A 27,991-nucleotide genomic window follows, 5' to 3' on the forward strand; every position below is an offset into this window, starting at 1 on the left:
AATTCAATATTCATCATTATATGCTACCTGGAGCTTTTTTCATTTTAGCTTTACTGTAACTGCACCACAAATGGGCAGTATGAAGAGGAGTATTGTAAGCTCTAAAAAGCTCTGATTTAACATTATCTGTGCACTTTGGAAAATTTACATGCCAGCATATGAGATATATATTTCATTTAAATGAAGTCGTGTAAGAAATTTCTAATGACTCCTCTGATTAAATAACACATTTTTGGTAGTATGAACATGCTTTTATTTTTAAAACAATCTTGTCACACGAATACTTAATCTTATACACCTTTCTTTGTACAGAAAGTATTTTTATTTTTATTTAGAATTTTTGGATTTGTGTTTAGGTTTATATATTTATTGCCCTTACTGTCTTGTTGTGTCCTTACTGTCTTGTTAAGTACCAGCGTTCCATTCACCACGTCAAATTCTTTGTGTGCGAGCTCACTTGACAATAAAGCTTGAATCTTGAATCTTGAATATTATCAAACTGAAATGACTCAATAATAAGGATTATTCTATTGGACATTCTTACAACATTTCATTACTTTATTTCATTTTTATTACATGTTTGCTGTTTTATTGGTTTTATTTCACAAACATTTTCATTAAAAAGATGAAATACTTGTTTCCAGGTTTTACTCATCACACCCTCCACACTTCATGAGAGATTAATCCGTAAAGCATTAGGCGAAAGCGGTAGCTAAAACTGTCCCCCTCGGATAAATAATGCATGACAACTTGACAATAACCTTTTAAACAAAGGACTTTCTAAAATTAATTATCAAGATGGCATATGTCCATGTGTTTGCTTTCACATTAATGGCAATGGCTGCCTCTTTAATCTGTTAATAAGTGCAGGAACTGATTAAGAGCAAATGCAGTCCCTTAGAATCTAACAATAACAAAACACACCCACTACAGACCAATCCTTTAGCAGGTATTGGAAACTGCATCCTGTTTGGTCACCTGTTGCATTATAAAAGAAACATATAATACTGCACAGTGATACTTGTAAAAATGGTTATTTATAAATTCTTTGATGCCTTCTTCTGTGATTCAAATAGTCTTTTTCCATGTAGTGCAACTTGTCAGGCCAGACTATATATTCTGGACTAAGGAGCAGTGATATTAAAGTGAGTCTACTTTGCCCCCTAGTGTTAGCTGGTAAAACTACATCCATCCGGTAGGTCTTTCATACATATTTTAAGTCTTCTAACATTTAATAAATGTTTTATGGAACATTTAAAAGGCAGTTAAGATGCAAGCCTTCTTGATTTTGGGGCAAACACGATACAAAAGGCTACAATGGCCTGCAAAGCAGAGTGTTCACTCTGTACATTTCAATAAATGCTTGAAGTCCTGCATGCAGCAGGTAGATGTTGGCATGTTCTAAGAAATGAACCTGATACCTTATACTGGTGTTTGTTACATGTGCAGTGCATGAGTGCTATAACTGGTGGATTCAAAGAAAGTATCAAAAATATGAAAGCACTACAGATTTGCCCCTGCTATCTGTGCGGCCTCAGTGAGAACTTCCCCAGCCTGTTGTTTGTATCCCAGTGAAAGCTCCTTCGCCCTCCTCACTTCCTTAATGTTCTCTTCCAGGTTCTCCATCAGTCTTCCTTCCTCCTGGTAGGTTCCTGCAGCTCCCTTAACTTGCTCTGTCATCTGATCCTTGCTCCGGAGTAGCCAACCAATCATCTCCTGAAGCGCTGTACCCTTTGAGATGGTAGCCTTGGCACTCTCAGAAGTTTTCTTCAGTTCATCTTGAGCTAAACGCAGATGTGGAGGCATTGGATCCTCCATTTCTCCCTCTGATCCCACAGGAACCACATTGAGGGAGAAGTCATAGCCCTTAATCTTTAAGGAGACCCTGTGCTTCGCCTCTGGAATTGGTGAAAGAAGAACACTCAGACCGTAAAACAAGGAGCATAAGAAACCCAAAACAAGTAAAAAAAATGTACAGAATCAGTGAGGACATCTATCAAGGATCGAAATCAGGAGTGTGTCATTACCATGCTCCTCCCTGATCTTCCCCACACACTCAGCTAAAGCCAGGCTATCATCATGGTTGCAACCGTAAGTCTGACGTAGGTTTCTGATATGTCGGACCATGGACTCATAGCGCTGCTGCTGTTCATTGAAGGTCTCAGCCATGTCGGTAAACCTCTGGTCAAACTCTGGCACACCTATCCGTCTCATCACCAACCTACCAAACCTCTGCACATTCTGTGTGTCTAAGGATAAAAAAAAGCATTACACAAAGGTCACACACATAGGTACAAAAAAGAGAATGTAACCTAAATTTGTTAATAACTATATACTTTACAGTGTACAGGTTAAAGAGACAGAGACGTAGACATAGAGTCTGATGTACCATTGTGTGCTGGCCGGGTCTGCCTTGCTGATCCAGGTCCATCCAGATCAGGTGGTCCAGGCAGCAGGAGAGGCTGCCTCTGAAATGCCAAAGTTCTTTTCTTTACATATTTTACAGGAATATAGCACTTATAAGGCCTAAGTTCACTGGAGGGCATTTTATTACTATATCATAAACATAAAGAACCAGCTACGTGTTCATGTTTCTTATTCACATCGGCAAAATATATCCTATAATAGCTCAAGGCTGAGTTGCTATTTGTTGTAACTTACATTTGTGACATAAGAATAACATTAATTTTGATATCTGTCGTGTCAGACTTAATGAAAATACTGAGAAACGCTTTTGCTGTGATTGTGGCTAAACTGTAGTCCTCACTCAATTGAGCTAGCAGTAGTGTCAAGTTATCTCACTAGACTAAAGCAGTCGCCAACATTTTTGTCTTGACCTGACTAAATCCATGGAACTTCATTCTAGTTTTAACATAAAACTTTTAAACATGTTATCATAAAAATACCTCGTCGCTGGAGTTTCCATCCGAGAAGCAGCAACAGCAGAGAATACGGAGCATTTCTGCAGCTTTTGTGTCCCTAAACTTCTTTTCAGGTCAATTACCCCTGACAATGCATCCGTATGTAGTCCGCATTCCAAATGACGTCAACGTCATGCGACTACTAATAAAGTTGTCTTCGTGGTTTCATTCTCTGTTTCACTGCACAGATATGAACGTAGCATACAGGTGCGTTTACAGGTGAGCCTCACCTGCGAAGTGAACAGAGTTGTGCTGTTTCCAGAAGCTGTCATTAAATAAATTTGAACATTATTTGATACAACTTGGTAAAAGCTGTCCAAAGTGATACACATGACGTGGGAGTCATTTTCATGAATATGTAGTATTGCCAAACTGGTGTTGAAAGAGAAATTAATTTCGCAATCCTGCAGGTTGATGTGTAATTCACCAGATCGACCAATGGAGGGCGAACGCGACCCTCAAACCACACAAAAAAGTAGAAGCAGAAGAAAAACAATGCTGTAGAGCTCTTATAGTTTATCTGAAAGAAACAGGTTTGCATCGTGTGATATGATTTTTAATTTTTAAATTTTTATTTTTTTTATTTATTTTAATGTATTTATTTTGATTAGTTATTTTTATTTTTATTTATTTAATGTATTTATTTTGATTACTTATTATTTTTCGCATTATTATTATTATTATTTTTATTTTATTTTATTTTATTTTATTTTATTTTATTTTATTTCATTTAGTATTACTTAGTCGCTTAATTTTTGTTTATTGTTTGCAATGGTGGACAGTAACAAAGTAAATTTACTTGAGTACAGTACTTAATTCCATTTTTGGAGTATCTGTACTTTACTTGAGTATTATTTTTTGGGGATACTTATTAATTTTACTCCACTACATTCAGAAGACAGTTATTGTACTTTTTACTCTGCTATATTTCTATCAATGCTCTAGTTACTAACTACTTTTGCTTTGAAGTCAGCTCATCAATTTCCTTCTCTTCTCTGAAATCTGATCCCTAAGACAGTAAAATGTGTTTGTGTAGTTCGGTTTGTCTCAGTGGTTTAGCCATACCTGTATATCAAACATAGAGCATGTTTCACTCAGATCAGGCAGTTCATTTAGAGGTGGTTATGATAGCTATAATTCTCCACATGAGCCCCCTTGTCCATATCTTCAGCCCGTGTTAGAGGTTTTTGAAATGAAGAATGATAAGTATCGTTAGAAATGTTCTCCCTGTTTCCCACTCTGCCCAAACATACAAAAATTCACTGTCCAACCTGAGAAAGCGTGCTGAGCTATGTAACATTTGTTTCATTCCAGATGAACATTTCAAACTAAGGTGTCTGTGCTTGTAGTAACTTAGTTGCTGTTTTTATTCCATGGTATAGTTTTTAGAGATTTCAAGTTATGTTTTCTAAACAAACATAGTGTAACAGAATATACTCCTATGTATTCTAACTTATGTATTTTTAAAATACCACGTTTAGAGAAATTTTAAAAAGTACTTTAAATAGTTAAGTATTTTTAGAAGCAAGTACTTCAGCACATTAACTCAAGTAATAATCTGACAGAGCAACTTTCACTTGTACTGGAGTAATATTTGAATTAAGTAATGAAAATGTGTACTTTGTATTGGTTATTTATTTAATTAATTTAATGTAATTATTTTAATCATTTATTGTTTTTTTATTATTTGTTTTTTTTCTTACTATTACTTAGTCGCTTAATTTTTGTTTATTGTTTGGTTATTTGTTTTCATGTTTGCATGATATAGAATGTTGCCTGAAGTACAACACCCTGAAGTTACACACTCCGGTCCAGTAGGTGGCGGTATGCACCTTTTTACGTTGGTTGCGATCCACCAGTAAATCGACAGAAGAAGAAGAATAAGAAAAACACAGTCACAGCTAAATTGTAGCATAAAAGGTACAAACATTTCTTATCATATCAAAGCACTTCTGTCTTTATGTTTCCTTCCACGGCGGTATAAGAAGGAACTGTCGTTAGACTAGCAGCTTTTAATCCAGACTGCTGGCAGCTTGCAAGTAAAACTAGTAGCTGGCTGTTCAATCACAAAGAGACAGCAGCTGCACACTGCTGTCTCTGCTGCGAATGGTGTTGTAGTTTGATTTGACTGGACTGGCTACAACATCCAGGCCGACATGACAGGAGTGGCCTCCCCAGAGAAGGCGGCAAGCTCCAAAAAGAAGAGCGAGAGGAAGTGTGCCAACAAAGAGGAGTACAGACAGCTGTCTGGCATCATGGGAGTCATGAACAACCTGAGGAAACAGGTGTGTACGTGTGAGAGGGACACACAACAAGAAAGATCAAGAACGTGTTATCTAACAGCGCTGGTGACGATGAAGCATTACTGTACATTTCTGTTTCTTGTTCTGACACTTACAAAGGGTTTTTGTGCGTTTCTGTTAGGGTACTCTCTGTGATGTGACCTTAGTGGTCCAGGGGAAACACTTTCCTGCACACCGAGTTGTGTTGGCAGCTGCCAGCCACTTCTTCAGCCTCATGTTCACTAGTAAGAGTGCACACGAAAACATATGATCACAGACAGGACAGGGAAATTTGATGCTTTTCTCAAGAAGTCAAGGTAGAAAGGAAAGTCTCCCAGTTTTTATAGATAGTGCCATTGATAACATACTGTTACTTGGGAGCTCACAGATGCAGTTATGTTAGGAACAAGTATCTAAATTAATACATGTAGTCAATCATAATGGGTTGTGATTGAGTAGTTAAAGGTGAAAAGATTGAGAGCAAAAATAATGAGACAAACAATAGAGATCTGCATTCTCTCTCAGATATATGATCTGTTATTCTACAGCAGGGGTGTCAAACTCAAATACACAGAGGGCCAAAATAAAGAAATGGTGCAAGTCAAGGGCCGGACTGGTTTAATGTTTATTACAAAACTTATTAAAATGAACTTATTGCACATATTGAACATTGAACTAGCAAAGCTTAGGTTATTGCCTATAAACATTAATTATATGAAAAATATGTTGCATTCATTTCTTATTGCTCAATCTGCAGCTTATCTAATGAATGAGCTTTACCAATTTCTTATGAAAATATTTCACCACAGGCTAACAATAGCAAAAAAAATTCTGCAAAGAAAAACCAAAAATGCCTTGTGGTAGCTAGAAAAAGTGCAAAAAGGAAACATATTTAAGCTCAGTCTGCTGCTCTGTGATGAACAATAGTCTAAGCCAGATACTTGCCATCTCATCTTGGATGCAAGTTCCTCAATGTTTGGGGTCAGGCTCTGAGCTGAGGAAATCCTCAGGATTGAGTGAAGGTGTTCATCAGTAAGACGACTTCTGTGAGATGTTTTGTTTAACTTCATCAAAGAGAACAGTTGTTCACACAGGTAGTTTGGCAGCACGGAAAATGGCTCAAGTTTTCTTGCAGCATCTGCATCTCCCACAGTCGCAGCTTGGTTTTAAAAGCCTTCACTGCAGCGTACATGTCTGTGATCACACGGCCCCGCCCCTGAAGCTGCAGGTTGAGCGCGTTGAGATGGCTCGTGATGTCACACAGAAACACCACTTCCAACAGCAACTTTGTATCACGGAGCTCTGTTGTGTCTTTCCCTTTGCTCTCCATGAACTGACAGATCTCCTCACGCAACTCGAAACACCTTTTCAGCACTTTTCCATGGCTTAGCCATCGCACCTCTGTGTGATGGGGCAAGTCACCATATTCTGAACAGTACTCCTCCAGAAAGGACTTGAACTGGCGGTGATTTAAACCTTTGGCTCTTATGAAGTTAACTGCTCGTGTTATAGTGCTCATGGTCCATTTTCAAGGCTTTGCCACACAGTGATTCCTGATGTATGATGCAGTGATAAGCTGTCAGCTCACCTGCGCTGATTTCCCCCTGCATCTTCTCCCGGATCCTGCCCACTAATCCACTCTTTTGCCTGCACTTTGCAGGCGCTCTATCCGTCATCTGTCCCGCACGTTTATCCCAAGTCAGCCTCATTTAATTTACAAATCTGGAAACCTCTTCAAAGAGATCTTTTCCCGTAGTTGTGCCATGTATTGATCTTAATACTAAAAGTTCCTCGGTTACGCACAGGCATGTTTGAAATGTTCATCTGGAATGAAACAAATGTTATTTAGCTCAACACACTTTCTCAGGTTGGACAGTGAATTTTTGAATTTTTGGGCAGAGTGGGAAACACGGAGAACTTTACAAAGGATACGTATCATTCTTCATTTCAAAAACCTCTAACACGGGCTGAAGATATGACCATGGGCGCTCAGGTGGAGAATTATAGCCATCATTACCACCTCTATATGCACTGCCTGAACTGAGTGAAATTCTGTGCTCTGTGTTTGCTCCACATTCAACCTTGGAGACGCACAATATACAGGTACGACTAAACCACTGAGACAAACAGAACTCACAACCCATTTTAGTGTCTTTTGATCAGATTTCAGAAAAGAGAAGGAAACTCATGAGCTGACTTCAAAGCTAAAGTAGTGAGTAACTAGAACACTGATAGAAATGTAGTGGAGTAAAAGTACAATAATTGTCTTCTAAATGTAGGCTAGTGGAGCAAAATTAATAAGTATCCCCAAAAAATAATACTCAAGTAAAGTTACTCAAAAAATGTACTTAAGTACAGTACTCAAGTAAAATTACTTTATTACTGTCCACCACTGTGGTACAAAACTTCAAATTGATTTATTGGATTATACAGTGCTGCCCAAACTGCTGTAGAGCATAATAGATCAAGAAATTTACTTTTATATACATTTGTTGTATATCTCCATGTATTGCATCTACCTTTCTTTCTTCTCCTCCAGCCAGGATGATGGAGTCAGTGTCCCATGAAGTGGAGCTCAGGAGTGCCGAGCCTGAGATCATCGAGCTGCTGATTGAATTCATCTACACAGCTCGGTATGAAATCTTGTGTGAGAGTAAAGGAGTTGGCAACTTGAGGGACACAGATTCAGCTTGAAATGTACCTACAAGATCGGCTTAGAGATATTGCTAAATTTTAGAGATTAGACCACCCCAGATGCAGTCTTAAATGTTTACGTGTGTATGTGTGTAATTGTTGCTAGGATCTCAGTGAACAGCAGTAACGTCCAATCGTTGCTGGATGCAGCAAACCAGTACCAGATAGAGCCTGTGAAGAAAATGTGTGTGGAGTTTCTCAAAGGACAAATCGATGCAACAAACTGTCTCGGTAAGAGCATAAATACAGAAAATAATAAGCCTCATCTCCCTTGTTGTGTTGGGGTTAACCCAAACCTCACGCTTATAAGCCTGACTCATCCTCGTCCTGCTCTGCTCTAGGTATTTCCGCCCTGGCCGACTGTATGGACTGTCCTGAGCTGAAGGCAGCAGCAGAGGACTTCTTCCAGCTCCACTTCACTGAAGTCTACAAACTGGATGAGTTCCTGCAGCTGGACGTCACACAGCTTACACACCTGCTGCATCAGGACAAACTCACTGTCCGTGCTGAGGCCCAGGTACACATTCTTTGACTTCAATATCTCTTTTTGAAGGTTTCATAGAAACTTCCAGTATTTTGAAGACACTTTGATTGTGGATGTTACAAAAAGAGGGCACCCAAGAATTTGTTGCAAAGTATGTTTATGATAAGCGCTTCTTTAGACAATTTGGATTGCCAAATTTATGAGATCACATCAGGAAAAATCTTGAGAGCTTTGCATAACAACAATGCCCCTACATAGCCTAAATATATAACCAAATGTTATATTTTTGCATTCATGTTTCAGATTTATGATGCAGCAGTGCGATGGTTGAAGTATGACGTCGGTAACAGGCAACCGTACATGGTGGAAGTGTTGGGGAGCGTTCGATTTCCTCTGGTTTCCAAAACCTTCCTCTCCAAGACGGTGCAGGCCGAGCCACTCATCCAGGACAACCCACAGTGCCTCAAGATGGTTATCAGTGAGTGGGAGAGAAAGAAACACGTACACCCAAATGATAATCAATTGAACGGAATAAAAAAAAAGTGAGCCTAATAATACTCTGACCCTGGATTGTCATCTTCAGATTATCAACATTTCAAGTATGTCTTCTCATTGTAGATTATTCACAAGAGGATGTTAAACTGCTTGGTTGGCATCAGCACACAAACACACACACATTGGACAAAAATAACACAGTCTGTGCCTTTGTCCCAGGTGGGATGCGATACCACCTGCTGTCCCTGGAGGATCGTGAGGATCTGGGTGAGAACAGCCGACCACGGCGCAAGAAGCACGACTACCGCATCGCTCTGTTTGGAGGCTCCCAGCCCAAGTCATGCCGCTATTTTAACCCAAAGGTACTAGGCTCCACATGCAAAGCTCATCTTAGCTGCATACGTGACTTATTTTGCCCACAGTGGTTGTTTGAAATTAAGAAAAGTATAAGTTTTGTATAGTTTGGTCTATTAAAATCACCTTTCCGAGTGTTGAAGTTACAGTTTTGATTTCCATGCAGGACTCCAGCTGGACAGACATTCGCTGTCCCTTTGAGAAGCGCCGCGATGCCACTGCTGTCTTCTGGGACAACGTGGTCTACATCCTGGGCGGCTCACAGCTATTCCCCATCAAGCGCATGGACTGTTACAACGTCCTGAAGGATAGCTGGTACTCCAAGCTGGGCCCGCCCACACCTCGAGATAGCCTGGCTGCCTGCGCCGCACAGGGAAAGATCTACACATCCGGGGGGTCTGAAGTGGGTGAGTTCAGGAGAGTAAAGAGGGGTCATATCGATGATGGTGGGAAGACACTCAAGTGTGTTTAACGGGGTTATGTTCTGTCTGCAGGAAGCTCTGCACTCGACCTTTTTGAATGCTACGACACAAGGACAGAGTCATGGCAGGTGAAGGCAAGCATGCTGATGGCTCGCTGCAGCCACGGCTCGGTTGAAGCCAATGGGCTCATCTACGTCTGTGGAGGAACAGTGGGCAACAACGTGTCAGGCAGAATCCTCAGCAACTGTGAGGTTTATGATCCCAGCACTTCACAGTGAGTTACACACACGTAGAGCACAGGGCATTGAGCTTATTTTAAGTATCACTTTATCCTATAAGTCATTTATCAGACTAATACATCATATAACTTGTTTTTAAAGGAAGGCAAGATAAAAGTCAGAACTAGAGTATTTCATTTTGTGTCTGCCTGTCCTCAGATGGAGGGAGTTGAGTGGAATGAGAGAGGCCAGAAAGAACCATGGACTGGTGGTGGTCAACAACAAGATCTATGCTGTTGGAGGGCAGGGTGCACTGGGTACAATGAAAATAGACAGTAACAGCACCACTACATTGATTGAAAATTTTCACGCCTGTGAAAATACAAGATAACACATTTTTCTGATACTTTTTTCTTCCTAGGTGGACTGGACTCAGTGGAGTACTACGACATTGCGACCAATGAGTGGCGCATGGCTTCACCCATGCCGTGGCGAGGTGTAACTGTGAAATGTGCAGCAGTGGGTGATGTCATCTATGTACTGGCAGGGTTCCAAGGTGTTGGCAGGCTTGGGCACGGGCTGGAGTACCACAGTGAGACTGACAGGTTGGTCTGACAAGTAAAGACAAGCTATCAAACTAATCTTTTGATGCAATTTGATTTGAAGTTGACGCTGAGAGTCTATACACACTTGGAGATTGGATTGCCCATTAAAACATGAATCTAACTACAAAACCATATTAATGTTATGTTTTCTCATTCTCACTGTCTTTAAATGAGTTTGTGTTTGTGCTTATAGGTGGGTGACTTGCAGCAAAATACGAGCGTTCCCCGTCACCAGCTGCCTGATCTGTGTGGTCGATACATGCGGTGTGAACGAAGACGAGGATATGGACCTTATAGACTCTCAGTCACACCCTGCATTAGCTGTCCCTGCTGCCCCTGCCCCTGCCTCAACCTCAGCACCCTCATAGAACAACAGATATATCTATTGTATATACTGTGTTGTTTGTTGACGTTGGTTGTGAAAGCAGGCTTCAACGGACCCTGAAGCTGATTTACAGAGCAGGGCTGGACTTATGATTGCCCTGGTGGCTTGTTAATGAGTTTTGATGCGAGTTTATAGGCAGCAAACCGGTTTATTCTATAAGTGTTCCCTGCTGTTACATTACTTTACACATTTTGTGCCAGAGTTGTAGGTCCTGTTGTTAAAGTGCCAGTGGAAAAATATCTGTAAATGCGTTCAAGGTGACAAAAACACATGCAATGAAAGTTTGTGGACTTTTTTCCTCTGGTGACTCACACTTTCTTTGTTGAAATAGCTTCTAATGTCCATCTTTCATTTCTTGCCTGCCGACATCCTCGGACATGAGTGCACCATCAACACTGGCAAAAACTGCAAGCGAAACAGCCTACAGGGAGCTAAGCCAATCAAAGAACAGACCCGTCTCAAAGACATATTTGGGAGGCGGTGCCGAAGTGGGAAATGATTTAACCCTTTGTGTGCCGCATGAAGTGCATTTTTTCCCCTTCAACCTTAATATTGGTGGGGACATTTCAGCCATCGTTTGAGGTTGGTAGGGACATGTCCATACGTTCCATACACAATTCTACACCATTGCCCACAGACACCGAGCGACAGGTAGCTGTATGATTTAAAGGACCCAGATAAATGACTATAAAAAGCACACAGAAATGTAGATTAATATGACAGAGACTCCTTCATTCAAAACTGTATTGAAATAATACTATAATGGTATTAACATCAAAATATGGTGTCAACGCAAACCACTACCTGGAATATGTGTGCGTTACTCCTAACTGCAGTGGCTCACTCTACTCTCACTCAACATGTTTATGAATTTTGTCATATTTGTAAGACATGGATTTTTTTAATGTATGTTTTCATTGCCGTATTTTACTGCAAACCTTGAAATTAAGAGACTTTTAAAGTATTTGACTTACATATCCGTGTATTAAATGTATTAATCTGCAGTTCAGGGTTATATATGGACAGGGTTGCTAGGTATAGGCTGATTTTACGATACTCCAGAAAATCTCCCTATTTATCACAATCCAATGTTGGCAGGTATGACTTCTTGTTTTTTATTTAAGGTTTGGGTTAGGGTTTTTTAGGTTTATAGGCCTTTTGTATTTTTGAAGCATGTTAAATACATACTGTTGCAGACTGTAGATATACTTCCATCCATCCATCTTCTTACGCTTATCCGGGTGCGGGTCGCGGGGGCAGCAGCCTCAGCAGGGAAGCCCAGACACTCCTCTCCCCAGCCACTTCCACCAGCTCTTCCGGGAGGATACCGAGGCGCTCCCAGGCCAGCTGAGAGACATAGTCTCGCCAGCATGTCCTGGGTCTTCCCGGTTGCCTCCTCCCAGACGGACATGCCCTAAACACCTCCCCAGGGAGACGCCCGGGAGTCCCCTTGCGGGTGGTGAGTCCACGGGAGGAGATGTGTAGATATACTTCTTTTATTTATTGTTGAATCTTTGTTTCGTAGTGCGTACCTTTTATAAGAAGTGTTTTTACCGTATTTCACTGTAACTGAAAGCTTGTAAAACGTTTTATTCGAAGCTGAATGTGGTTAAAAGTAAACAAGCCAAAAAATAGTTAGCAGAAGTAAGTCAGAGATTTTGATTTTGATTGATTTTACTGTTTTTATTATACAAAAGGAGTAAGCTTGAGCACCAAATTCATGTGTATTATGGCATATATATAATAAAATTTCATGAGATATAAGTGTGTCATTAAGATGACGATAGCTGATCAACGGAGATGATGAGACAATTGTTGGCTGAATAAAACTGTCAACAGCTGTATTAGTTACAGTCATGGTTCTTTGAATAAAAGCTGCATAAATCTGCTAAAAATGTGTAAAGAGTATACTTCAGGAAAACAAATACACCATGCATTGAGGTTACTTGATTCCAAACTGCCAGTATATGTTCAAGAAGGCAAAATTAGTGCAATACAATTATAAAAAGCTCTGTTGTTGCTGTATTGTTACCCGATAACAATGTTTCATAACATTCCCTGAGTGTTCTAATCAAACACAGGAATGTCCTTCATTTGGCCCCATAGCAAATTCAATCTCCTGCGCCTCCTCAATCATCATCAAACTCCTCCTCGCTCATCAGGAGAGCAAACCTGTTGTTTACCTCTTCAGTCCCTCTCCCCCCTCCTCTCGCTCCTCTTCCTCTTCCTCTTCCTCCTCCTCCTCCTCCTCCTCCTCCTCCTCTTCCTCTCCTTCCCTGGCCTCTGCCTCCACCTCTGCCTCTGCTTCTCCCCCTCGTCCCTGCTGCCAAAGAGGAGGGGTTGGCTTTGGAGCTGCAGTTCCTCACAGCGTCCAGCAGGCAGGAGTAAAGTTGTCCCGATAAGAAACCACCAGAAAGGAGAGATTCAGGAGCTCGGCCACCTTTGAGGTGCCGGAGGAGGCCGTGCACCAAGGTACCACTGAACAACCTGAGACACAAAGAGAGAACATCACAGAATCACACATATCACTTATATCTTTCTGCCCTATATTAATACATTTTCTATTCAAATTTTTCTTTTTACACTAACATCTTCAGCAGAGGTGTACTAAGGCTATTTGAGGGGCAGGGTGAAAAAAAGTAATATAAAGTGTGCCTGCTTTGTCATGGGGCTCAGCACACACAAAGCTGTGATTTGCCTCTAGCAGCATTTTGAAGGCCCTTTTGTAAACGCTGCACTTCCTCTCTCTTATAAGCATTCTGTCATCATACAGTGGTTGCAAAGAGCCATTTCTTGCTTTTCAAAATAAAGGTTGAGCTGGTTAAAGTTTTATGTGGGCAACTGGGCAGTGGGTAGCCTGGAGATTACAGAATTGGACTAGTTTTATAAAGCCCTGATTCCCAAAGTGTAGGGTTCATTAAACATACCGAGTGAGGCGTGAGTAATAAGAGAGCATAGAACGCTAAATTCCCCTCGTTCTGATGAATATTTACACAACTTTGTGTTGAACATTAAGTAATATAGAAGAAAGTTCCGAATGTATGAGTACATAAATGCTATTTCCTGCATGAAGCTCACATTCCAGTATGATTTAGTCTGTTATTATTTTACACACTGGTCACTTCCACTGTGTTTTTTTCAGACAAACTGTCCTCATTCATTTGAAATTCATGCTGTACATTTTGTGCAACCATGCTGCAAAAGAACTCAGCAATATTTAATTTAAGTCATATTGTGATGTATCTGCATTAAAGATGTGTTTTTAAAATCTTTGGCAAGTTTCTGTATAGTAACATAGTCCTGAGTCTTATCTGTACGTGAAAGGTGTATATATATGTAGGTGTAAGTACATTTTCCCAAGTAGGAAGTCAATAAAGTATAACTAATAAAGTATAATACAAAAGTATAATATGTTACCTCAGGAAATGAGGAGTATGGAATTTTAAAAAGTCATTAATGAAATCAAGTCATTATCTGCAGCTCTGAATTTCATTGGTTGGCATTAAGATCTAACTCCTCCTTTTATGTTCTTACCATGCCAGGTGAGGCTCAGGCAGAGGGAGCAGCAGTAGCTGATTGAGACACAGTGCACTCCACAAGCAGGCCTGCCACTGGCTGAAACTGTGCGTTGCGCCAACATCCAGGCCCCGTCTCTCTCCGGGCCTCACACGCAGTTGATCCAGACCTGCCCACACTTGGCTCTCTGCAGCCCAGTTCAGCTGTGGCACTATGATGATACACAGAAGCAACAGGTTTTAGATTACTGAGGATAGATCATTGTTTGGGTTTTCAGTGTTTTATAAACTTGTCAACAGATAATATGTGGCAGAGCTAACCTGTATGTTGGTAGTAGGCAGCTCCAGGTTGGTTGTTCAAGGACAGCTCTCCATAAACAAAGCCCAGCACCAGAGCCTGGAGCTGGGGCTGTGAGGGCGTTGGTTTTGCCTCTCGTAGCCAGAAACCGGTCACTGCTACAGCCAGCCTCAGGTGAAGAGGAAGAGGAGCCAGGGCAGACTCCTTTGTGCCCAAGATTTCTAACAGGACAGCAATACGAACGGCTGCAGGAGCCTGGAGAGAAAGAAGGAGAAAAATGGGCAAACTATTTAAATTAAATGACCAGTGTGTCTTTAAAAAATGCTCTTATGAGGGACAATTTATTTCAAATTGTCAGAATTGGTAAATTTAGATCTCTGTGCTTTCTGTAATGGATGTATTTCCAAAACGATAATCAAATAATTCTTAAAGAATTGCATCATACTTTGTTCATAATTACCTGGTCAAGTGTATCTAGGTGTATGGAGGTCCTGGTCTGGTGTGTCTCCACTTGGTTTTTCTTCAAGCTCAGTTCTAGACGGTCGTATTCCTCCACAAGAACTGGGGGTTCAAAACCCTGAGCCTGCACTGTAGTTGCACTGGCTGTTCGACTCCCACCGTGCTGACCACTACCTCCACTAACCTGACCACATCCCCTCCCCCTTCCCCCTCTACCTTTTCCCCCTCCACTACCCTGGCTGATATCTCCCTGTCCTCTCACATCTCCTGCTTGCAGTAATATCCCATACACAGCCTGGCGTATGGCTTTAGCACAACTGTGGCTGCTGGCTAGCTTACTGTTCTCCACTTGTGGAATGAGAAGGACCCTGCGCATCACCAGAGCATCCACCACCAAGGGAGGCAACATACCCCTGGCTGCGGCCAGCGACAGGCACCCTGGCAGCCCGGGGAGCAGTCCTCCATGAAGTGCCTTAGTGGAGAACCAGCGAGCCAGAGAGCTTTGTGGGGAGAGGTAGTATTCCTGCATCCCATTCCACAGCTGTGAACTAAGCCCACCTTTCTTGCCCCTGCCGCCTCCATCTCTACAGTCCTCCCCCATAAGCCTGCTCACCTCCTCCAAGGCCTCTGCCGGGCTTGAAAAAGTGGATAGCCACAGGAGGATGCTGTCAATGCGGGAACCAGAACCCTTGCCTTTACCATGTCTCCCTAATGCCCTGCTATCTATCACAGCAAGGAGAGTGTCAGCATCTTTTGGAGTGCCATAGTCATTACCAGTCAGTACGGCACATAAAGGTAATAATTCTTTGTTTAATCCCCCATATAAGCGGCAAAGTGAGTTGGTGGTGTAGCGCCGGGCTGTGATGTAGCGCTGAGAGGCTTTACCGTTAAGGTGGGTCCACTGGAAAGAACTGAGTGGAAGGTAACCGCCTAAGATTAAAAAAAAAAAAAGAGATTACATTATCAGTTTATAAAGCACTGCAAACTGTACCCATATTTGCTAACTAAGTGCAAAAAATGCATCTTGTTGCTACCCACACCTGGCAGGTCAAAGATGTAAAAATCACTGTCATTGGTCAGAACTGGGCAGTTCCACTGGTGAGCCAAACACGCAATATCCCAGTCAGCCTCAGCTGGACACTGGACCAGCGGGACTCCTCTCTCCAAAAGGACTTGAATGAACACATCCCTCGTGAGGATAGGGAGCACGGAGCCATTTCGGCCACGAGAAAGACTGTCTGCCTCTTTTATCTTGGACTGCAGGCGATGACGCAGAGTTGAAAACTTCTTATCACTGGGATCAACACCTTATAATCACAAAGAAAATTAACAAACATTTAAAAATGTGGGGGTGTTACAACTGCAAACAAACTTAAACTATGTTTACGCTGCAGGAGGTTCTCAAGAGACCCTACACTTGTTTGTGGTCAACATGAAGTTCCAGGGAAAGGGCTGGAACTGAAAGTCCCCTTTACTTTTGGAGGGAATGCAGCTTTAGACCAGTGTGTTTTGTTTATTCCAATGGTTCAGTCAATGACTGACTAAATAAAACACTGACAATGCTCTCAAACTGTTCAACTAGGTTTCCCATTTTAGCTTTGAGGTTTAAATGTGTTTGAAGTTAATTCGAGGTTACTTACTTATGGTCACATTAACGTCAGATTCCTTAAATAAAGAAGCTCGGGTTGTAAAATATCCTTACCTCCATCCAGTATCACATATGGCTGGATGTTACAGGCTTCCAAAGCAGACAGAAACTGGGTGAGAAGGCAAGCAAAGGCATCATAGTCCCCTCCATGCTGCTGGTCCAAACCGTGGTTAAAGTAGAGTCGGTAATAAAGACTGCAGCCATCAATAACCAGGCGACTGTCCCTGAACCTCACATCTTGGAGGAAGTTTCTGTTCCTCTCCACGTAGGTGGTAAGACCCTGGACACCCATAAGATCTCGGGGCCTTGGTAAACATGGGGTTGAAATACATGAATTACTCACAGAGGTAGTGGAACTCCAGTGCCACGCTGTACTGAAGTTTATACTGTCTGGTTGCTCTGAGGGTGTGTTGAGTCTGAGATTTTGCAGTTATAGAAATATACGGAAATCATTCTTAAAATACTGCATGCCACAGCTGTTCACATTAAGCAAGACAGAAGTTTGGATACCTTGAATGTATCTTGTAAATGTACGACTCAAACGAAATTTCAAAATAACAAATAAACTCAGAGCAAGAAATTGACATGCATATTTGGTAAGTTCCCAAACAATAACTCAGAAGAATACTAGTGTACAGCATTTACCAAGGTATATCTTACATACCGATGTCACTTCACTTCACATTTGTTTTCATGTCTTGCGCAGTTATTTCCTTGTTATATTGCACTTCACAATAAAATCCATAATTTGTTTAAAATTATTATATTCTCTTCTAAGTGTAATGGAGTATTGTGTATTCAAACGTATAGTTTTAAAAGAAGATAATCATGTAGTTTTTTTTTTTTTAAAACACCCTAAACTCAAAGATAATTAAACATAAAATTATTCAGAACTCTTATTCTGAAGTAACGCTATCATGGCACGTCTCGCGAGATAATTCGAGAACGCACAAGCTAGCGAGCGCGCTAGCCAGTTTTGTTATCCCGTTATTAAATAATCTCATATAATTTTGGCTACAATGTCTGGAGGAACAAACCTCGGGATTCCAGGCACGAGCCAAGCCCCCTCCTTGACATCCGCAAACCGAAAAAAAGACAGCAGCCCGTCCGCCAGGTTCTGGGAGAGTGTGGATACTTTAGCCCAGCTGGAGGTGGTGCGGCAGTGGATCGGGAAACACTACAAAAAGGTAGTTAGCTGGCCAGGAAGATAGCTTACAAGCTAGCCGCCCCCTGCTAGCAAGTCCTGTAGCACAGACAGACTGTAAACAAATGGTCATGCTGGATAACGTGTCGGCTTGAATGGGTTTTTGAGATTTAATAGTACATTTCAGGTGTCCTGCCTCTCTGTAATAAACAAAAAAGTGGAGTGCATGCACAGCCAAATCCAAGAGTTTATTCAAAATAAAACAGTTCAGTCTGTAAGAGTGTCGATTAAACGCAGTAGGTTGTATGCATCACTAAAAACAAGTCGTTATTCTCACAATCACCTTTAAATACATGTGTTTTTCAGTACGTGCTGCTGGATGCTCCATCGTGTCAGACTCTGGCTACAGTCAGCCTACAGCTTCTCCAGTTTCAAGAGGAAGCCTTTGGTAGACAAGCTGCTAGTCCTGTTCTCACCAAACTGCCTGTGAGTTAGTCTCCCTCTGTTTATATGTTGTGTATTCTGAATAAGCTGTGTCTTATATTTTCAACACACTACCTCAACCAACAAACAGGATAACAATAAATAATCATTTCCCTGAAGGCACAATGCTTCCTGGACCTGCGGCCAGGTGGCGGACTCTGCCACATCCTTGGCACTGCCCATAAGTTCAAGGCTGAGCAAGGATGGTGAGTTGCAAGTATCTGATGCTTTTGTTATTCACAACAGTGTCCCCTACAGTATCTCACCCCCTTTCCCTCCTTTTATAGGCGGAGGTTTGACTTGCAGAATCCATCCAGAACTGAAAGGAATGTAGAGATGTTTGGTTCAATTGAAAGAGCGCTCATCCAGGTGAGAAAGACAAATATTTAAAAACACAAACATGAGCCAAGCAGAGACTCACTACAGCCACCACTGATGGACTTGTCACTGTATTTGTCTTCAGAACAATTGCATGTACCCTCCTGTGGTGTATCTGGACCCTATGCTGGATCAGGAGCTGGCTAGCAGACTTTCAGATATTGTCACCAAACACCAGGTAAAGGGCTGATGTTTGTAATAAGAGATGGAATTTTGATGAGAAGGCATTATTGGTGGAAGCATACAGAGAAAGCTCTGACATATTCAACTTCAGTACCAATGTCCTTCCACAGGGTTCACTCACTGAGGACCGAACGCTCGCCAGTCACCACATCCACCCCTCACCTGCTTCTAAGGATGAAGGTCAGTCATAGAAAGTGCTCATATGTGACTGTGTAGCCTTAAAATGTCCAAGACATCTTTTACCAAATACACTCTTCATGCAATTCTATTTTTAGATGAATGGATGCGTCCTGTCATGCGGAAAGACAAACATGTCTTGGTACACTGGGGCATGCACCCTGACAGGTATTGTTCATGCTCTCACACTCACACATGCACACACACATATATGCTTATACACAAACAGAACACTAAACCGTTGTGTGTTTTTTCTTCACTCTTCAATAGTTATGACAGTTGGCTGTCTTCCAGTGACGTTGAAGGAGAGGTTGAAGAGCCACCACATTCAGAGAAGCCTTGGCGGGTTAGTAAGACAATCCTTAATTCTATTCCACTCAGTCTGTTAGGAGTCTGTTAGGAGTCAGTTTACTACACAGCAGATGTTATCCTTGTTCATGACAGGAACAGACCAAAGTTCTGTTTACACTTTGGGTTTAACAGTATTTAGGTGACAGCGCCAAGTCTAAGGCATTGATGCACGTATGCATGAGGAAGACACATTGGGCTCCCATCACTCATGCTTCATTTGTCCACATTTTCAAATAGTTTGCAGCAATAAAGCTCTGCCTGCTCAACTGGCATCCCTTGAAGTAGTACACCTATGAGCCCAAAAAAGAAGCAAGGCATACTCAACTTAGTGTAGTGTGTGAGGTACATTGCTGCCACGCATTCAAATCAACAATGCACTTGGTCTTTGCAAATGAAAATGCCAGATCTGATCACAAGAGGTCACTCAACACACACTCATGGTGTCATACTAATACTTGGGCTGAGGTGCATAAAACTGTCCAGTCGTGATCAAAACAAACAAGGTGTTTGTCATAAACAGGATACAAGGGGCGCTGGTGGCCTAGCGGTCTAAGTGCCCCACATGCAGAGGCAATAGTCCTTGTCGCAGAGGTCGCCGATTCAACTCCCGACCGGTGGACCATTTCCTGCATGTCTTCCCCAACTCTCTACTCCCCACATTTCCTGTCTCTCTTCAGCTGTCCTATCAAATAAAGGCACTAATCCCCAAAAGAAACTTCAAAAAAAAAAAACAGGGTACAAGACTCTTCAGACATGATAGATGTTTTTATAATCGTGTCAGAATTTCAGCAGGTAACTTGAGAGGTGGAGCCGATTTATTCATCTGCTGAACCTTTTTTTTAATGAACCACATTAATACATGATTCATGTTTTTGCTCCAGGTCCATGCCGGCTGGGTTCTGGACACAGACGTTTTCAACGAATGGATGACCGAGGAGGACTACTGTGTGGACGAAAGGAATGTACCTGTCATTCTCCGCCGGCGGATTCACCTTAGAGATGACCAGGTTTGTGTCAAGCTGTAGACGATGTAGACAGCTTATTAAAGGAACTGTTTAACTGTTTTGATAATTATACACACACAGATCTTAGGGTCTCCTGATTTGGCCTCATGTGAACTAGGAGATGTTAGTTTTTTATCTGTGAAATTCCACTTTTTGACCCTCTGCTGTTTTTTGCAGGAATCCAAATCCACCCCAGTCAAGAAGAGAAGACGCTCTCCATCTCCTCCCCCGACTGAGAGCAGGAAGAAAGGGAAAAAGGGGTAAGAAAGAACAGTGTAACTAAACATCAAGTATTCTCTTAGTTTGGCATTGGAGGGAGCTACGCAGCGCATTTAGTTTGACGTCAAGCTCTTCAAGAGAGTACGTAAGTTTTTAAAGCTGGTCCCGGAAGCCACGGACGAAAAGAGAGCTCTGCTAAACTGGAGATAGTCGCAAAAGTCGGGGTAGTTAGTCCCTCGATCCGTTTGCTCCAGCTCCTCTCAACTCTGCTGTACCACGCCTGATCTCAAGCCTCAGTTCAACCTGTAAGGATTGCACAGCTGCTGTTCACAGACTGCTGCTCTGCTCCTCATTGACTGTCTGACTGATGTGACTGACAGGGAGGTTTCTCTTCACCTCCATGACCTCACAAACGAAAACTTAAAGAAAAGAAAAGGTCTGACAACTTTAAAAACCGTCACAGCATGTAGTCCTAACATCTCCTTTTTATGTGTGTGTTTCTGTGCACAGGAGAAGGCGTGGACAACAGGAGGAAGAGCCAGAGGAGGATTTGACTAAAGACATGGAGGACCCTACCCCTGTTCCCAACATGGAGGAGGTTATTCTGCCCAAAAATGGTACAATCTTAGTCAAAACTGTGACTAGGAAATTGTCACCTGAAAGTGTTTTTTCCCTAAACATTTACTTTATCATCCTCTCTTTTAGTCAACCTGAAGAAGGACAGTGAAAATACTCCTGTCAAAGGAGGCACCATGGCAGACCTGGGTACATTTACAAGTGTTATAGTTAGTTTTTAGACATAAGTTTGCATATGTTGCACCATTCACTCATCCTTCTATTTCTCGTTATCAGATGATCAAGATGATGACTTCCCCGGAAGGGTAAACCTGCCTTTTTTTTCTCACTTTAAAATATTGAACTGCATGAGACTTAGGAAGTCTTCATTATTGTCGGATGTTTTTAAATGCAAGTGTTTCTGTGCTTCCAGGAAGAAGAAGAAGGGAGAGGGGAGATACCTCGCCTGTCAGAAGCAGAGGAAAGCATCCCAGAGCAGACCCATCATATCATAATCCCAAGCTACACGTCGTGGTTCAACAACAACAGGTAAATACACACACTAACCTAACCACAGATTATGTTTATTAACATAACTGTGCAGCCTAACCACTAAAAACCTCTCTGCTCGTGCATTCCAGTGTTCACTCCATAGAGAAACGTGCATTGCCTGAGTTCTTCAGCGGAAAGAATAAGTCCAAGTCTCCAGAGATGTAAGTATTGCAAACACTCAGACTTATCAGCTGATGAAGATGGCATCATTAAATTATGTTTTTCTTCCTACAGCTACCTGGCGTACCGTAACTTCATGATCGACACATACCGCTTAAACCCTCAGGAATACCTGAGCTCGACGTCTTGCCGGCGCAACCTCACCGGAGACATCTGCGCTCTCATGAGGTATACTTAGGGGCGTGGGTGTTTGCTACTGTGCAATGCCTGCTGCATTTGCTAAATAAAGTGCAGCATGTGGGTGTTGTGGAATATGAATTCGTTAAGGAATCTAATCTGTTAATGCGGAGAAGGAACATATGGTGTTTAGCATGTCTGCAGTTTCCCATGTCTCTGTCTGAGGAAGCAGTTTTTCCATCTTAAACAAGTAAAGAAGTTCAAATGATAATCCCTCTTTGTGTTCAGGGTTCATTCATTTTTGGAGCAGTGGGGTTTGATAAACTACCAGGTGGATGCAGAGAGCCGACCCCTCCCCATGGGACCCCCCCCCACCCCACATTTCAACGTACTGGCAGACACGCCGACTGGGCTGGCCCCCCTACAACACAAACCTCTGCAGGTAACAACACATACACCTGCAGAGAACAGGCGAAAAGCTCTGCATGTGTAACACGTTTGTAACATCTGATGTTCCTGCTGATAAACTCTGGCGCCAACTCTCTCACTTCTGCAGGTTTCAGCCTCGCAACACATGTTGTATTTCCAAGAGAAGAGCAGAGAGAAGCCCCCAGACTCCCAGAACTTTGGCCTTCGCTCTGACATCTACGCCAGAAAACACCCAAAGGTGTCCTGCAGCAGCACTTCAAACATTGAATTATTCTTAAAACATCCAAATAGCTTAAATCTTGTTATCTTAACTCTTTTACATTGCTATTTTTATCATTGTCTAAGACTTTTTCCTGTCATTTATTCTACAAATCTCTTATTTCAACAGTTAATGTGTTTTAAAGTTTGTTTTATTGAAGAGTTGAATTCTAATGAATTATTTTACTGACATGTCTCAGACTAAAGGAGCAAGTGCAGGAAGGGAATGGACAGAACAAGAGACGCTCTTGCTATTAGAGGTAAGTAAAATCTTAGATTGTATGCGTGACTCATCACCCTTCCTTAAAGAGAATATTTTATTTTTAATTCATGCAAATCTTTCCCATAAGCCTTGAGTTTTAGGAACTTCTTCTCAGCCTTGCTCATCTTTTCCCTTTGTGTCTCTCTCAGGCCTTAGAGGTCTACAGGGACGACTGGAACAAAGTCTCTGAACATGTGGGCTCCAGAACACAGGACGAGTGTATCCTCCACTTCCTTCGTCTGCCGATAGAAGACCCTTACTTGGAAGACTCTTCGGCCTCCCTCGGCCCGCTGGCATACCAGCCCGTGCCTTTCAGCCAATCTGAAAACCCCGTCATGAGCACCGTGGCCTTCCTTGCGTCTGTGGTGGACCCACGGGTAGCATCGTCCGCAGCGAAAGCCGCACTGGGTAAGAGGACAGAGGGAATAGTGTTTGTAGTTTAAACTGCGTGTACACTATGTTTTTATCGATTCTATATCTTTCTGTCTTCAGAGGAATTTTCAAGAACGCAGGAGGAGTCAGGGGATAAGATCTCTGAAACATCCAACCAGCCTGAAAAATCAGGTAAGACTGAGACATGCTCATAACATTCAGTATAGATTATTATTTGTTTTTTATGCATGCATTATTCTGTGTTCCTCTGTCCCTCAGAATTGATGGATGCAGAAAAATCAGAGACAAACTCCACATCCCTTCAGGTGAAAAGCAGTTATTGATCAGAGACAGTATCACTGAATCTGCTGATGAACTTTGAGTCTTAATTTTCTCATTTGTGTTTTTCAGGTCCCTCTAAGAGCAGATGGGCTCAAGATAGAACCCAGTGGGGCCAAAGTTGAAGGAGTCAAAAGAGAAAATGCTGAAAATATCCTTACAGAAGAGGGAGATGGTGTGTGAATATGTACCAGAATACATTTATACGTGTTTACTGTATATCTGTAAACGTGTTTGTCACTTATTTTTAAACAACTCTTCCTCTGATCCAGGAGGGGGGGATGACGAGGAAAGCGTTGGGCCGCGGGAGGCAGATGGGGATGAGGGGAGGGTGATGGAGCAGGATCTGGTGGAGGCCACCGTTGCCACGGCAGCAGCAGCTGCTCTGGCCTCAGCTGCAACTAAGGCCAAGGTAAGCCCACCCCTCGGCTCCGAGATGGACCAATCACAAGATTGTAAAGCAAAGCAAGGGTTGTCATTTTTAAACAAGAGGCTTTTTCACAGGCACCATCTTAGAGATCGCAGTTCAACCTGGCTTTGCACATGAAGGATACACAAAGTATCTGCCTAACTGGAGATGGAGATAATCTGAAAAAGATCTGTTATGAATATTTCATCAACTGATTTTGAATTAGTTGCTTATTGTAACTCAGTGACATGTTTTGGCCTGCCTCTACACAAAGATAACAGAGCTTTAGTTTGTGATTCAGGGGGGCTGGATTTCAGTTTGGGAGGTGTTCTTGTTCCCATTTGTGAAGGTTTGTAGAATAAGTAGTATTGAACAATCACATGTAAAAAGAGCAAAAAACAGTCTGATGGGGCGCCATTGGCCTAGCGGTTTAAGCACCGACCCCATATACAGAGGCTATAATCTTTGATGCAGCGGTGGCTGGTTCGACTCCCGGCAATTGCCATTTGCTATATGTCTCCCCCCACATTTCCTGTCTCTTCTTAGCTGTCCTAACAACAAAAGCAAAAGTACCCAAAACTATAGCCTAAAAAATGCAGCCAACAAATCACTCTAGATCAAAAATTTCATCTTGAGCGACAACTCTGTTAGGCTGTGTATCGCAAACAACAATCAGTATTTAGAGTACTTCCTGGATCCGACTTTCATACATCAGAAATGACTGATCAAACCATCTTTCATCAAACACGCATTTGAAAGTTACAGTCTTGTCCTCTGGAGGACCGACCTGACAAAGCTTAACTTTTTACTTTTCACAAATATTGTAACCATCATTTCTGCAAACTTGAGACACATTAATTGCAATTAAATCAGTCAATCAGAGTGAAACCTCTGTGAAACATAATATTTACAGTGAAACTCGGACTCACCAGAAGCAGATGAATAGGTACATCACAGCATTTACAGAAATGGGCTCCAGAAATATCTGGATAAATGTTAGCGATCCTCTTTTGCATTCTCCTCCAGGTGGAAAAAACATTCAGCTAAAGTGAAAAAGTTGTTAGTGTTCATGCATGAGCACAATGCACCATCACATGCCTCACCTTATTCCCAGGACAGGATGGCATTTCAGGGCTTTAAAGAGGATTGCCTCATGAACTGGCCTGCCTGCTCACCTGATCTCAACCCGAATGAGAACTTGTGGTCAATAATAAAGGAGATAATTTACAGTAATGGCAAGAAATACAGCTCAAAAGAGCATCTTTGGAAAGCCATACAAGGTACAGTTCACAGTGTCAGCAGAGAAGTCATCATAAATTAATCTGTTTACCAGTGACCTCTGACCCTCGCTGACAGAAAAGGAGGTTATATTGGACATTTGAGAAACACTTAAGATTTGAAAATTTTCAAAGACTTTAACAGTTTTATTTTATAGACAAATGTAAAGAAAACTGTTGTTTTTGTTGAAGTTTGAATACAGTTGTAGTAAATATTATTATTTTCAATCAATAGAACATTGAAAATGGTGCCTAGTTTTTAATTTTCACAAGCTATATGCTCTTATCACCAACTTGCATAATAATTTGGCTCACTAATTTCTGCAGATTCTGCATTTATTTAAAAATACAGCCGAAAAGCATCATTTTAACCACACAGTTGAAGAAATATATTCACTATCTGACTCCCTAACAAATTTGAAAGCGGCTGTTAACATAGTTTTTAAAATATTCACAAAAATGAAACTTGCATAATAATTTGGAACACAGTGTATATGAACACATGGTTGCCTCTGGAGTCTTGGCTGGAAGTCGCACTGCTAGCTACAATTGCTCAAATTTACCAAATAGTTGCCCATTGTTCGAAGAGGCATATACTTCCATTTCTGAAAAGATTTAACACCCAAGATTATGAAGTTATAATAAGAAGGCTTAAGAGGTACTGATAGGCATCGTTGTGTTACCCCAGGACTGAACTGTGCTTTCTTCTCCATGTTTTCAGCCTATGTGCCAAACAAAGCTACTCTAGGAATAAATTAGGTTATCACGATAGTCATCTACACTAACTGTTGACAAAAAAAGCAAATGAGTATATTTCCTAAAACAGTAATAAGCTGTCATGTATGTTGTGTCATCTGCCTCGTGGCAAATAGTTTCCCATCTACAAACATGACCGTCGACTCTATGAAAAAGACAATTCTAGCGATATTATAAGCCTACAGCTGTGTGAGCACTTTGATTGTTTTACTGCCAAGAAATTTCAGTTCGATTAATATTTGTCCAACCTCTTGTTGCTGATGATTGATTTGGTTGTTTGCTTCCATTCAGCCTCCCAATTTATTTTCTTTCTCTCTCCTTGCCACGCTTGGTTACATCCAATTTAATTTACCCTCCTCTCACCTCTTATCTTCTTCTCTTTTTCCTTTTTTTGTCCTTACCTGTTTCCTAACCGTCATATGCACTTACCACACTTTTTCACTTTTATTTATGTTGTCTCTTTCTGTCTAACTTTTCCAAATCTGTTCACAGCACTTGGCCGCAGTGGAAGAGAGGAAGATCAAGTCCCTGGTGGCTCTGCTAGTGGAGACCCAGATGAAGAAGTTGGAGATCAAACTGAGGCACTTTGAGGAGCTGGAAACCATCATGGACCGCGAGAAAGAGGCTGTGCGTGAACATATTACAGGAATTTGATTTCTGGTGGATTCATCTTGAACTCCTGGTTTCCTGACCTTTTTATGTGAATCATATTTAAATCCACTCTGTGATGTGATCTTTTATTCCTAAAATGTAAATCAAAGCAGCTCTATTTGCTACTTCTTGGCCTTGTTATTTTGTCAGCATCCAGAAGCAGCAGTAACATGTTCAGCAAATTAACATGTGTCATTAAGATCATGTGTCTTTGTGTATCTTGCAGCTGGAGCAGCAGCGGCAGCAGCTTCTGACGGAGAGACAGACGTTCCACACAGAGCAGCTGAAACAGGCAGAGATGAAGGTTCGCCAGCAGAGGGAGCAGCAGGGGCAGCAGGGGCAGCCGGGACAGCCAGGATTCACGGTGCAGCACTCAGGTCAGGAATCAGATGCCAAGTGACACAGCTCACACTCACAAAGCAGGGAGTTAACCCTTTGAGAACACAACAAAATTTGACATTTTCAAATAATGAGTTTCCTACTAAATTCCTCCTAGTTTGATTTCTTGATTTATTATGAAGACTTATGCTTTCTGTCTGCAATTTCTCACTTAATTTTAACCCTTTCCTCTTTTAGGCCAAGCCGTGCCAAACAGGATGATCCCCGCCGGAGGGAACCCCCAGACAATGGCCCCTCGACATCCTGGAGCTCCCAATGGCATGTGTGAGTATTCTCTCCTCTGGCTGTGAGATTAAATTTAGTTTGACTCTGTGCTGAATACGACATTTTAACATCTTCAGACTCTATTGCAGATCCGTCCTCGCAGCCTGATGGGATAGCAGCAGCAGCAGCAGCTCAGCCTGGTCCAACAGCATCAAGCCACAACTGAATTCACCAGAAAACCACAAACACACACGCAAACACACACAAATATGTAACACTGACAAAGGTGTTCAGGAGCAACTGCTAAACATTTGACATGTGTAACTGTTCAGTTGTCCTTTTGTTTATAGACATACAAGCACAGACACAGTTGACGTGAATTTCTGTTTATTGGCTCAGTCTGTTTTATCTGTGAAATATTTGTGCTCTGATGTCAGAGTTGAGAAATCTGAAGATTAAACTCAGCTCATTAAAGTTTATCTTATGTTCTTTTCCAACTGGTTTCATTTTGT

At 41.8% G+C, this 27,991-nt stretch overlaps 4 protein-coding genes across 7 annotated transcripts; 2 read left to right on the forward strand and 2 right to left on the reverse strand.

The window, feature by feature from the left end:
- Window positions 1-396: 396 nt before the first annotated feature.
- On the reverse strand, window positions 397-3,262 carry si:ch73-345f18.3. Its single transcript, XM_034705005.1, has 4 exons — window positions 2,907-3,262; window positions 2,390-2,468; window positions 2,028-2,249; window positions 397-1,898 (listed from the first exon to the last, which is right to left on the reverse strand). The coding sequence occupies exons 1-4, from the start codon at window positions 2,958-2,960 to the stop codon at window positions 1,504-1,506; spliced, it is 750 nt and encodes a 249-aa protein (XP_034560896.1). The 5' UTR covers window positions 2,961-3,262; the 3' UTR covers window positions 397-1,503.
- A 1,503-nt stretch (window positions 3,263-4,765) lies between these two features.
- klhl7 (kelch-like family member 7) lies at window positions 4,766-11,156 on the forward strand. Its single transcript, XM_034705527.1, has 12 exons — window positions 4,766-5,206; window positions 5,346-5,448; window positions 7,743-7,836; window positions 8,004-8,128; window positions 8,239-8,414; window positions 8,685-8,859; window positions 9,096-9,238; window positions 9,397-9,637; window positions 9,725-9,926; window positions 10,090-10,187; window positions 10,292-10,475; window positions 10,669-11,156. The coding sequence occupies exons 1-12, from the start codon at window positions 5,078-5,080 to the stop codon at window positions 10,841-10,843; spliced, it is 1,845 nt and encodes a 614-aa protein (XP_034561418.1). The 5' UTR covers window positions 4,766-5,077; the 3' UTR covers window positions 10,844-11,156.
- Window positions 11,157-12,430: 1,274 nt separating this feature from the next.
- aste1b (asteroid homolog 1b) lies at window positions 12,431-17,971 on the reverse strand. 3 transcript variants are annotated; one of them, XM_034705526.1, is made up of 7 exons: window positions 17,818-17,971; window positions 16,835-17,085; window positions 16,173-16,439; window positions 15,134-16,062; window positions 14,697-14,928; window positions 14,395-14,587; window positions 12,431-13,347 (listed from the first exon to the last, which is right to left on the reverse strand). In XM_034705526.1, exons 2-7 carry the CDS (start codon window positions 17,070-17,072, stop codon window positions 12,990-12,992), a joined length of 2,217 nt encoding a protein of 738 aa, XP_034561417.1. In that variant the 5' UTR covers window positions 17,073-17,085; window positions 17,818-17,971; the 3' UTR covers window positions 12,431-12,989. The 3 variants fall into 3 exon arrangements, with proteins under 3 accessions (XP_034561417.1, XP_034561416.1, XP_034561414.1); XM_034705525.1 differs by lacking the exon at window positions 17,818-17,971 and adding an exon at window positions 17,445-17,497; XM_034705523.1 differs by lacking the exon at window positions 17,818-17,971 and adding an exon at window positions 17,291-17,424.
- Window positions 17,712-27,976, forward strand: smarcc1b (SWI/SNF related, matrix associated, actin dependent regulator of chromatin, subfamily c, member 1b). 2 transcript variants are annotated; one of them, XM_034705521.1, is made up of 28 exons: window positions 17,712-17,967; window positions 18,291-18,410; window positions 18,528-18,613; window positions 18,695-18,776; window positions 18,871-18,963; window positions 19,079-19,148; window positions 19,244-19,313; window positions 19,416-19,491; window positions 20,378-20,503; window positions 20,678-20,760; window positions 21,230-21,336; window positions 21,425-21,484; window positions 21,572-21,600; window positions 21,708-21,823; window positions 21,916-21,987; window positions 22,061-22,174; window positions 22,412-22,565; window positions 22,680-22,790; window positions 23,011-23,070; window positions 23,222-23,480; window positions 23,565-23,636; window positions 23,724-23,770; window positions 23,856-23,958; window positions 24,056-24,195; window positions 26,718-26,852; window positions 27,103-27,253; window positions 27,453-27,539; window positions 27,617-27,976. In XM_034705521.1, the coding sequence occupies exons 1-28, from the start codon at window positions 17,800-17,802 to the stop codon at window positions 27,703-27,705; spliced, it is 2,880 nt and encodes a 959-aa protein (XP_034561412.1). In that variant the 5' UTR covers window positions 17,712-17,799; the 3' UTR covers window positions 27,706-27,976. The 2 variants fall into 2 exon arrangements, with proteins under 2 accessions (XP_034561412.1, XP_034561413.1); XM_034705522.1 differs by having other exon boundaries at window positions 17,713-17,967; window positions 27,629-27,976.
- Window positions 27,977-27,991: the final 15 nt, after the last annotated feature.

This window comes from Notolabrus celidotus, chromosome 16, assembly GCF_009762535.1.
Source record: "Notolabrus celidotus isolate fNotCel1 chromosome 16, fNotCel1.pri, whole genome shotgun sequence".
Lineage (NCBI taxonomy): Eukaryota > Metazoa > Chordata > Actinopteri > Labriformes > Labridae > Notolabrus > Notolabrus celidotus.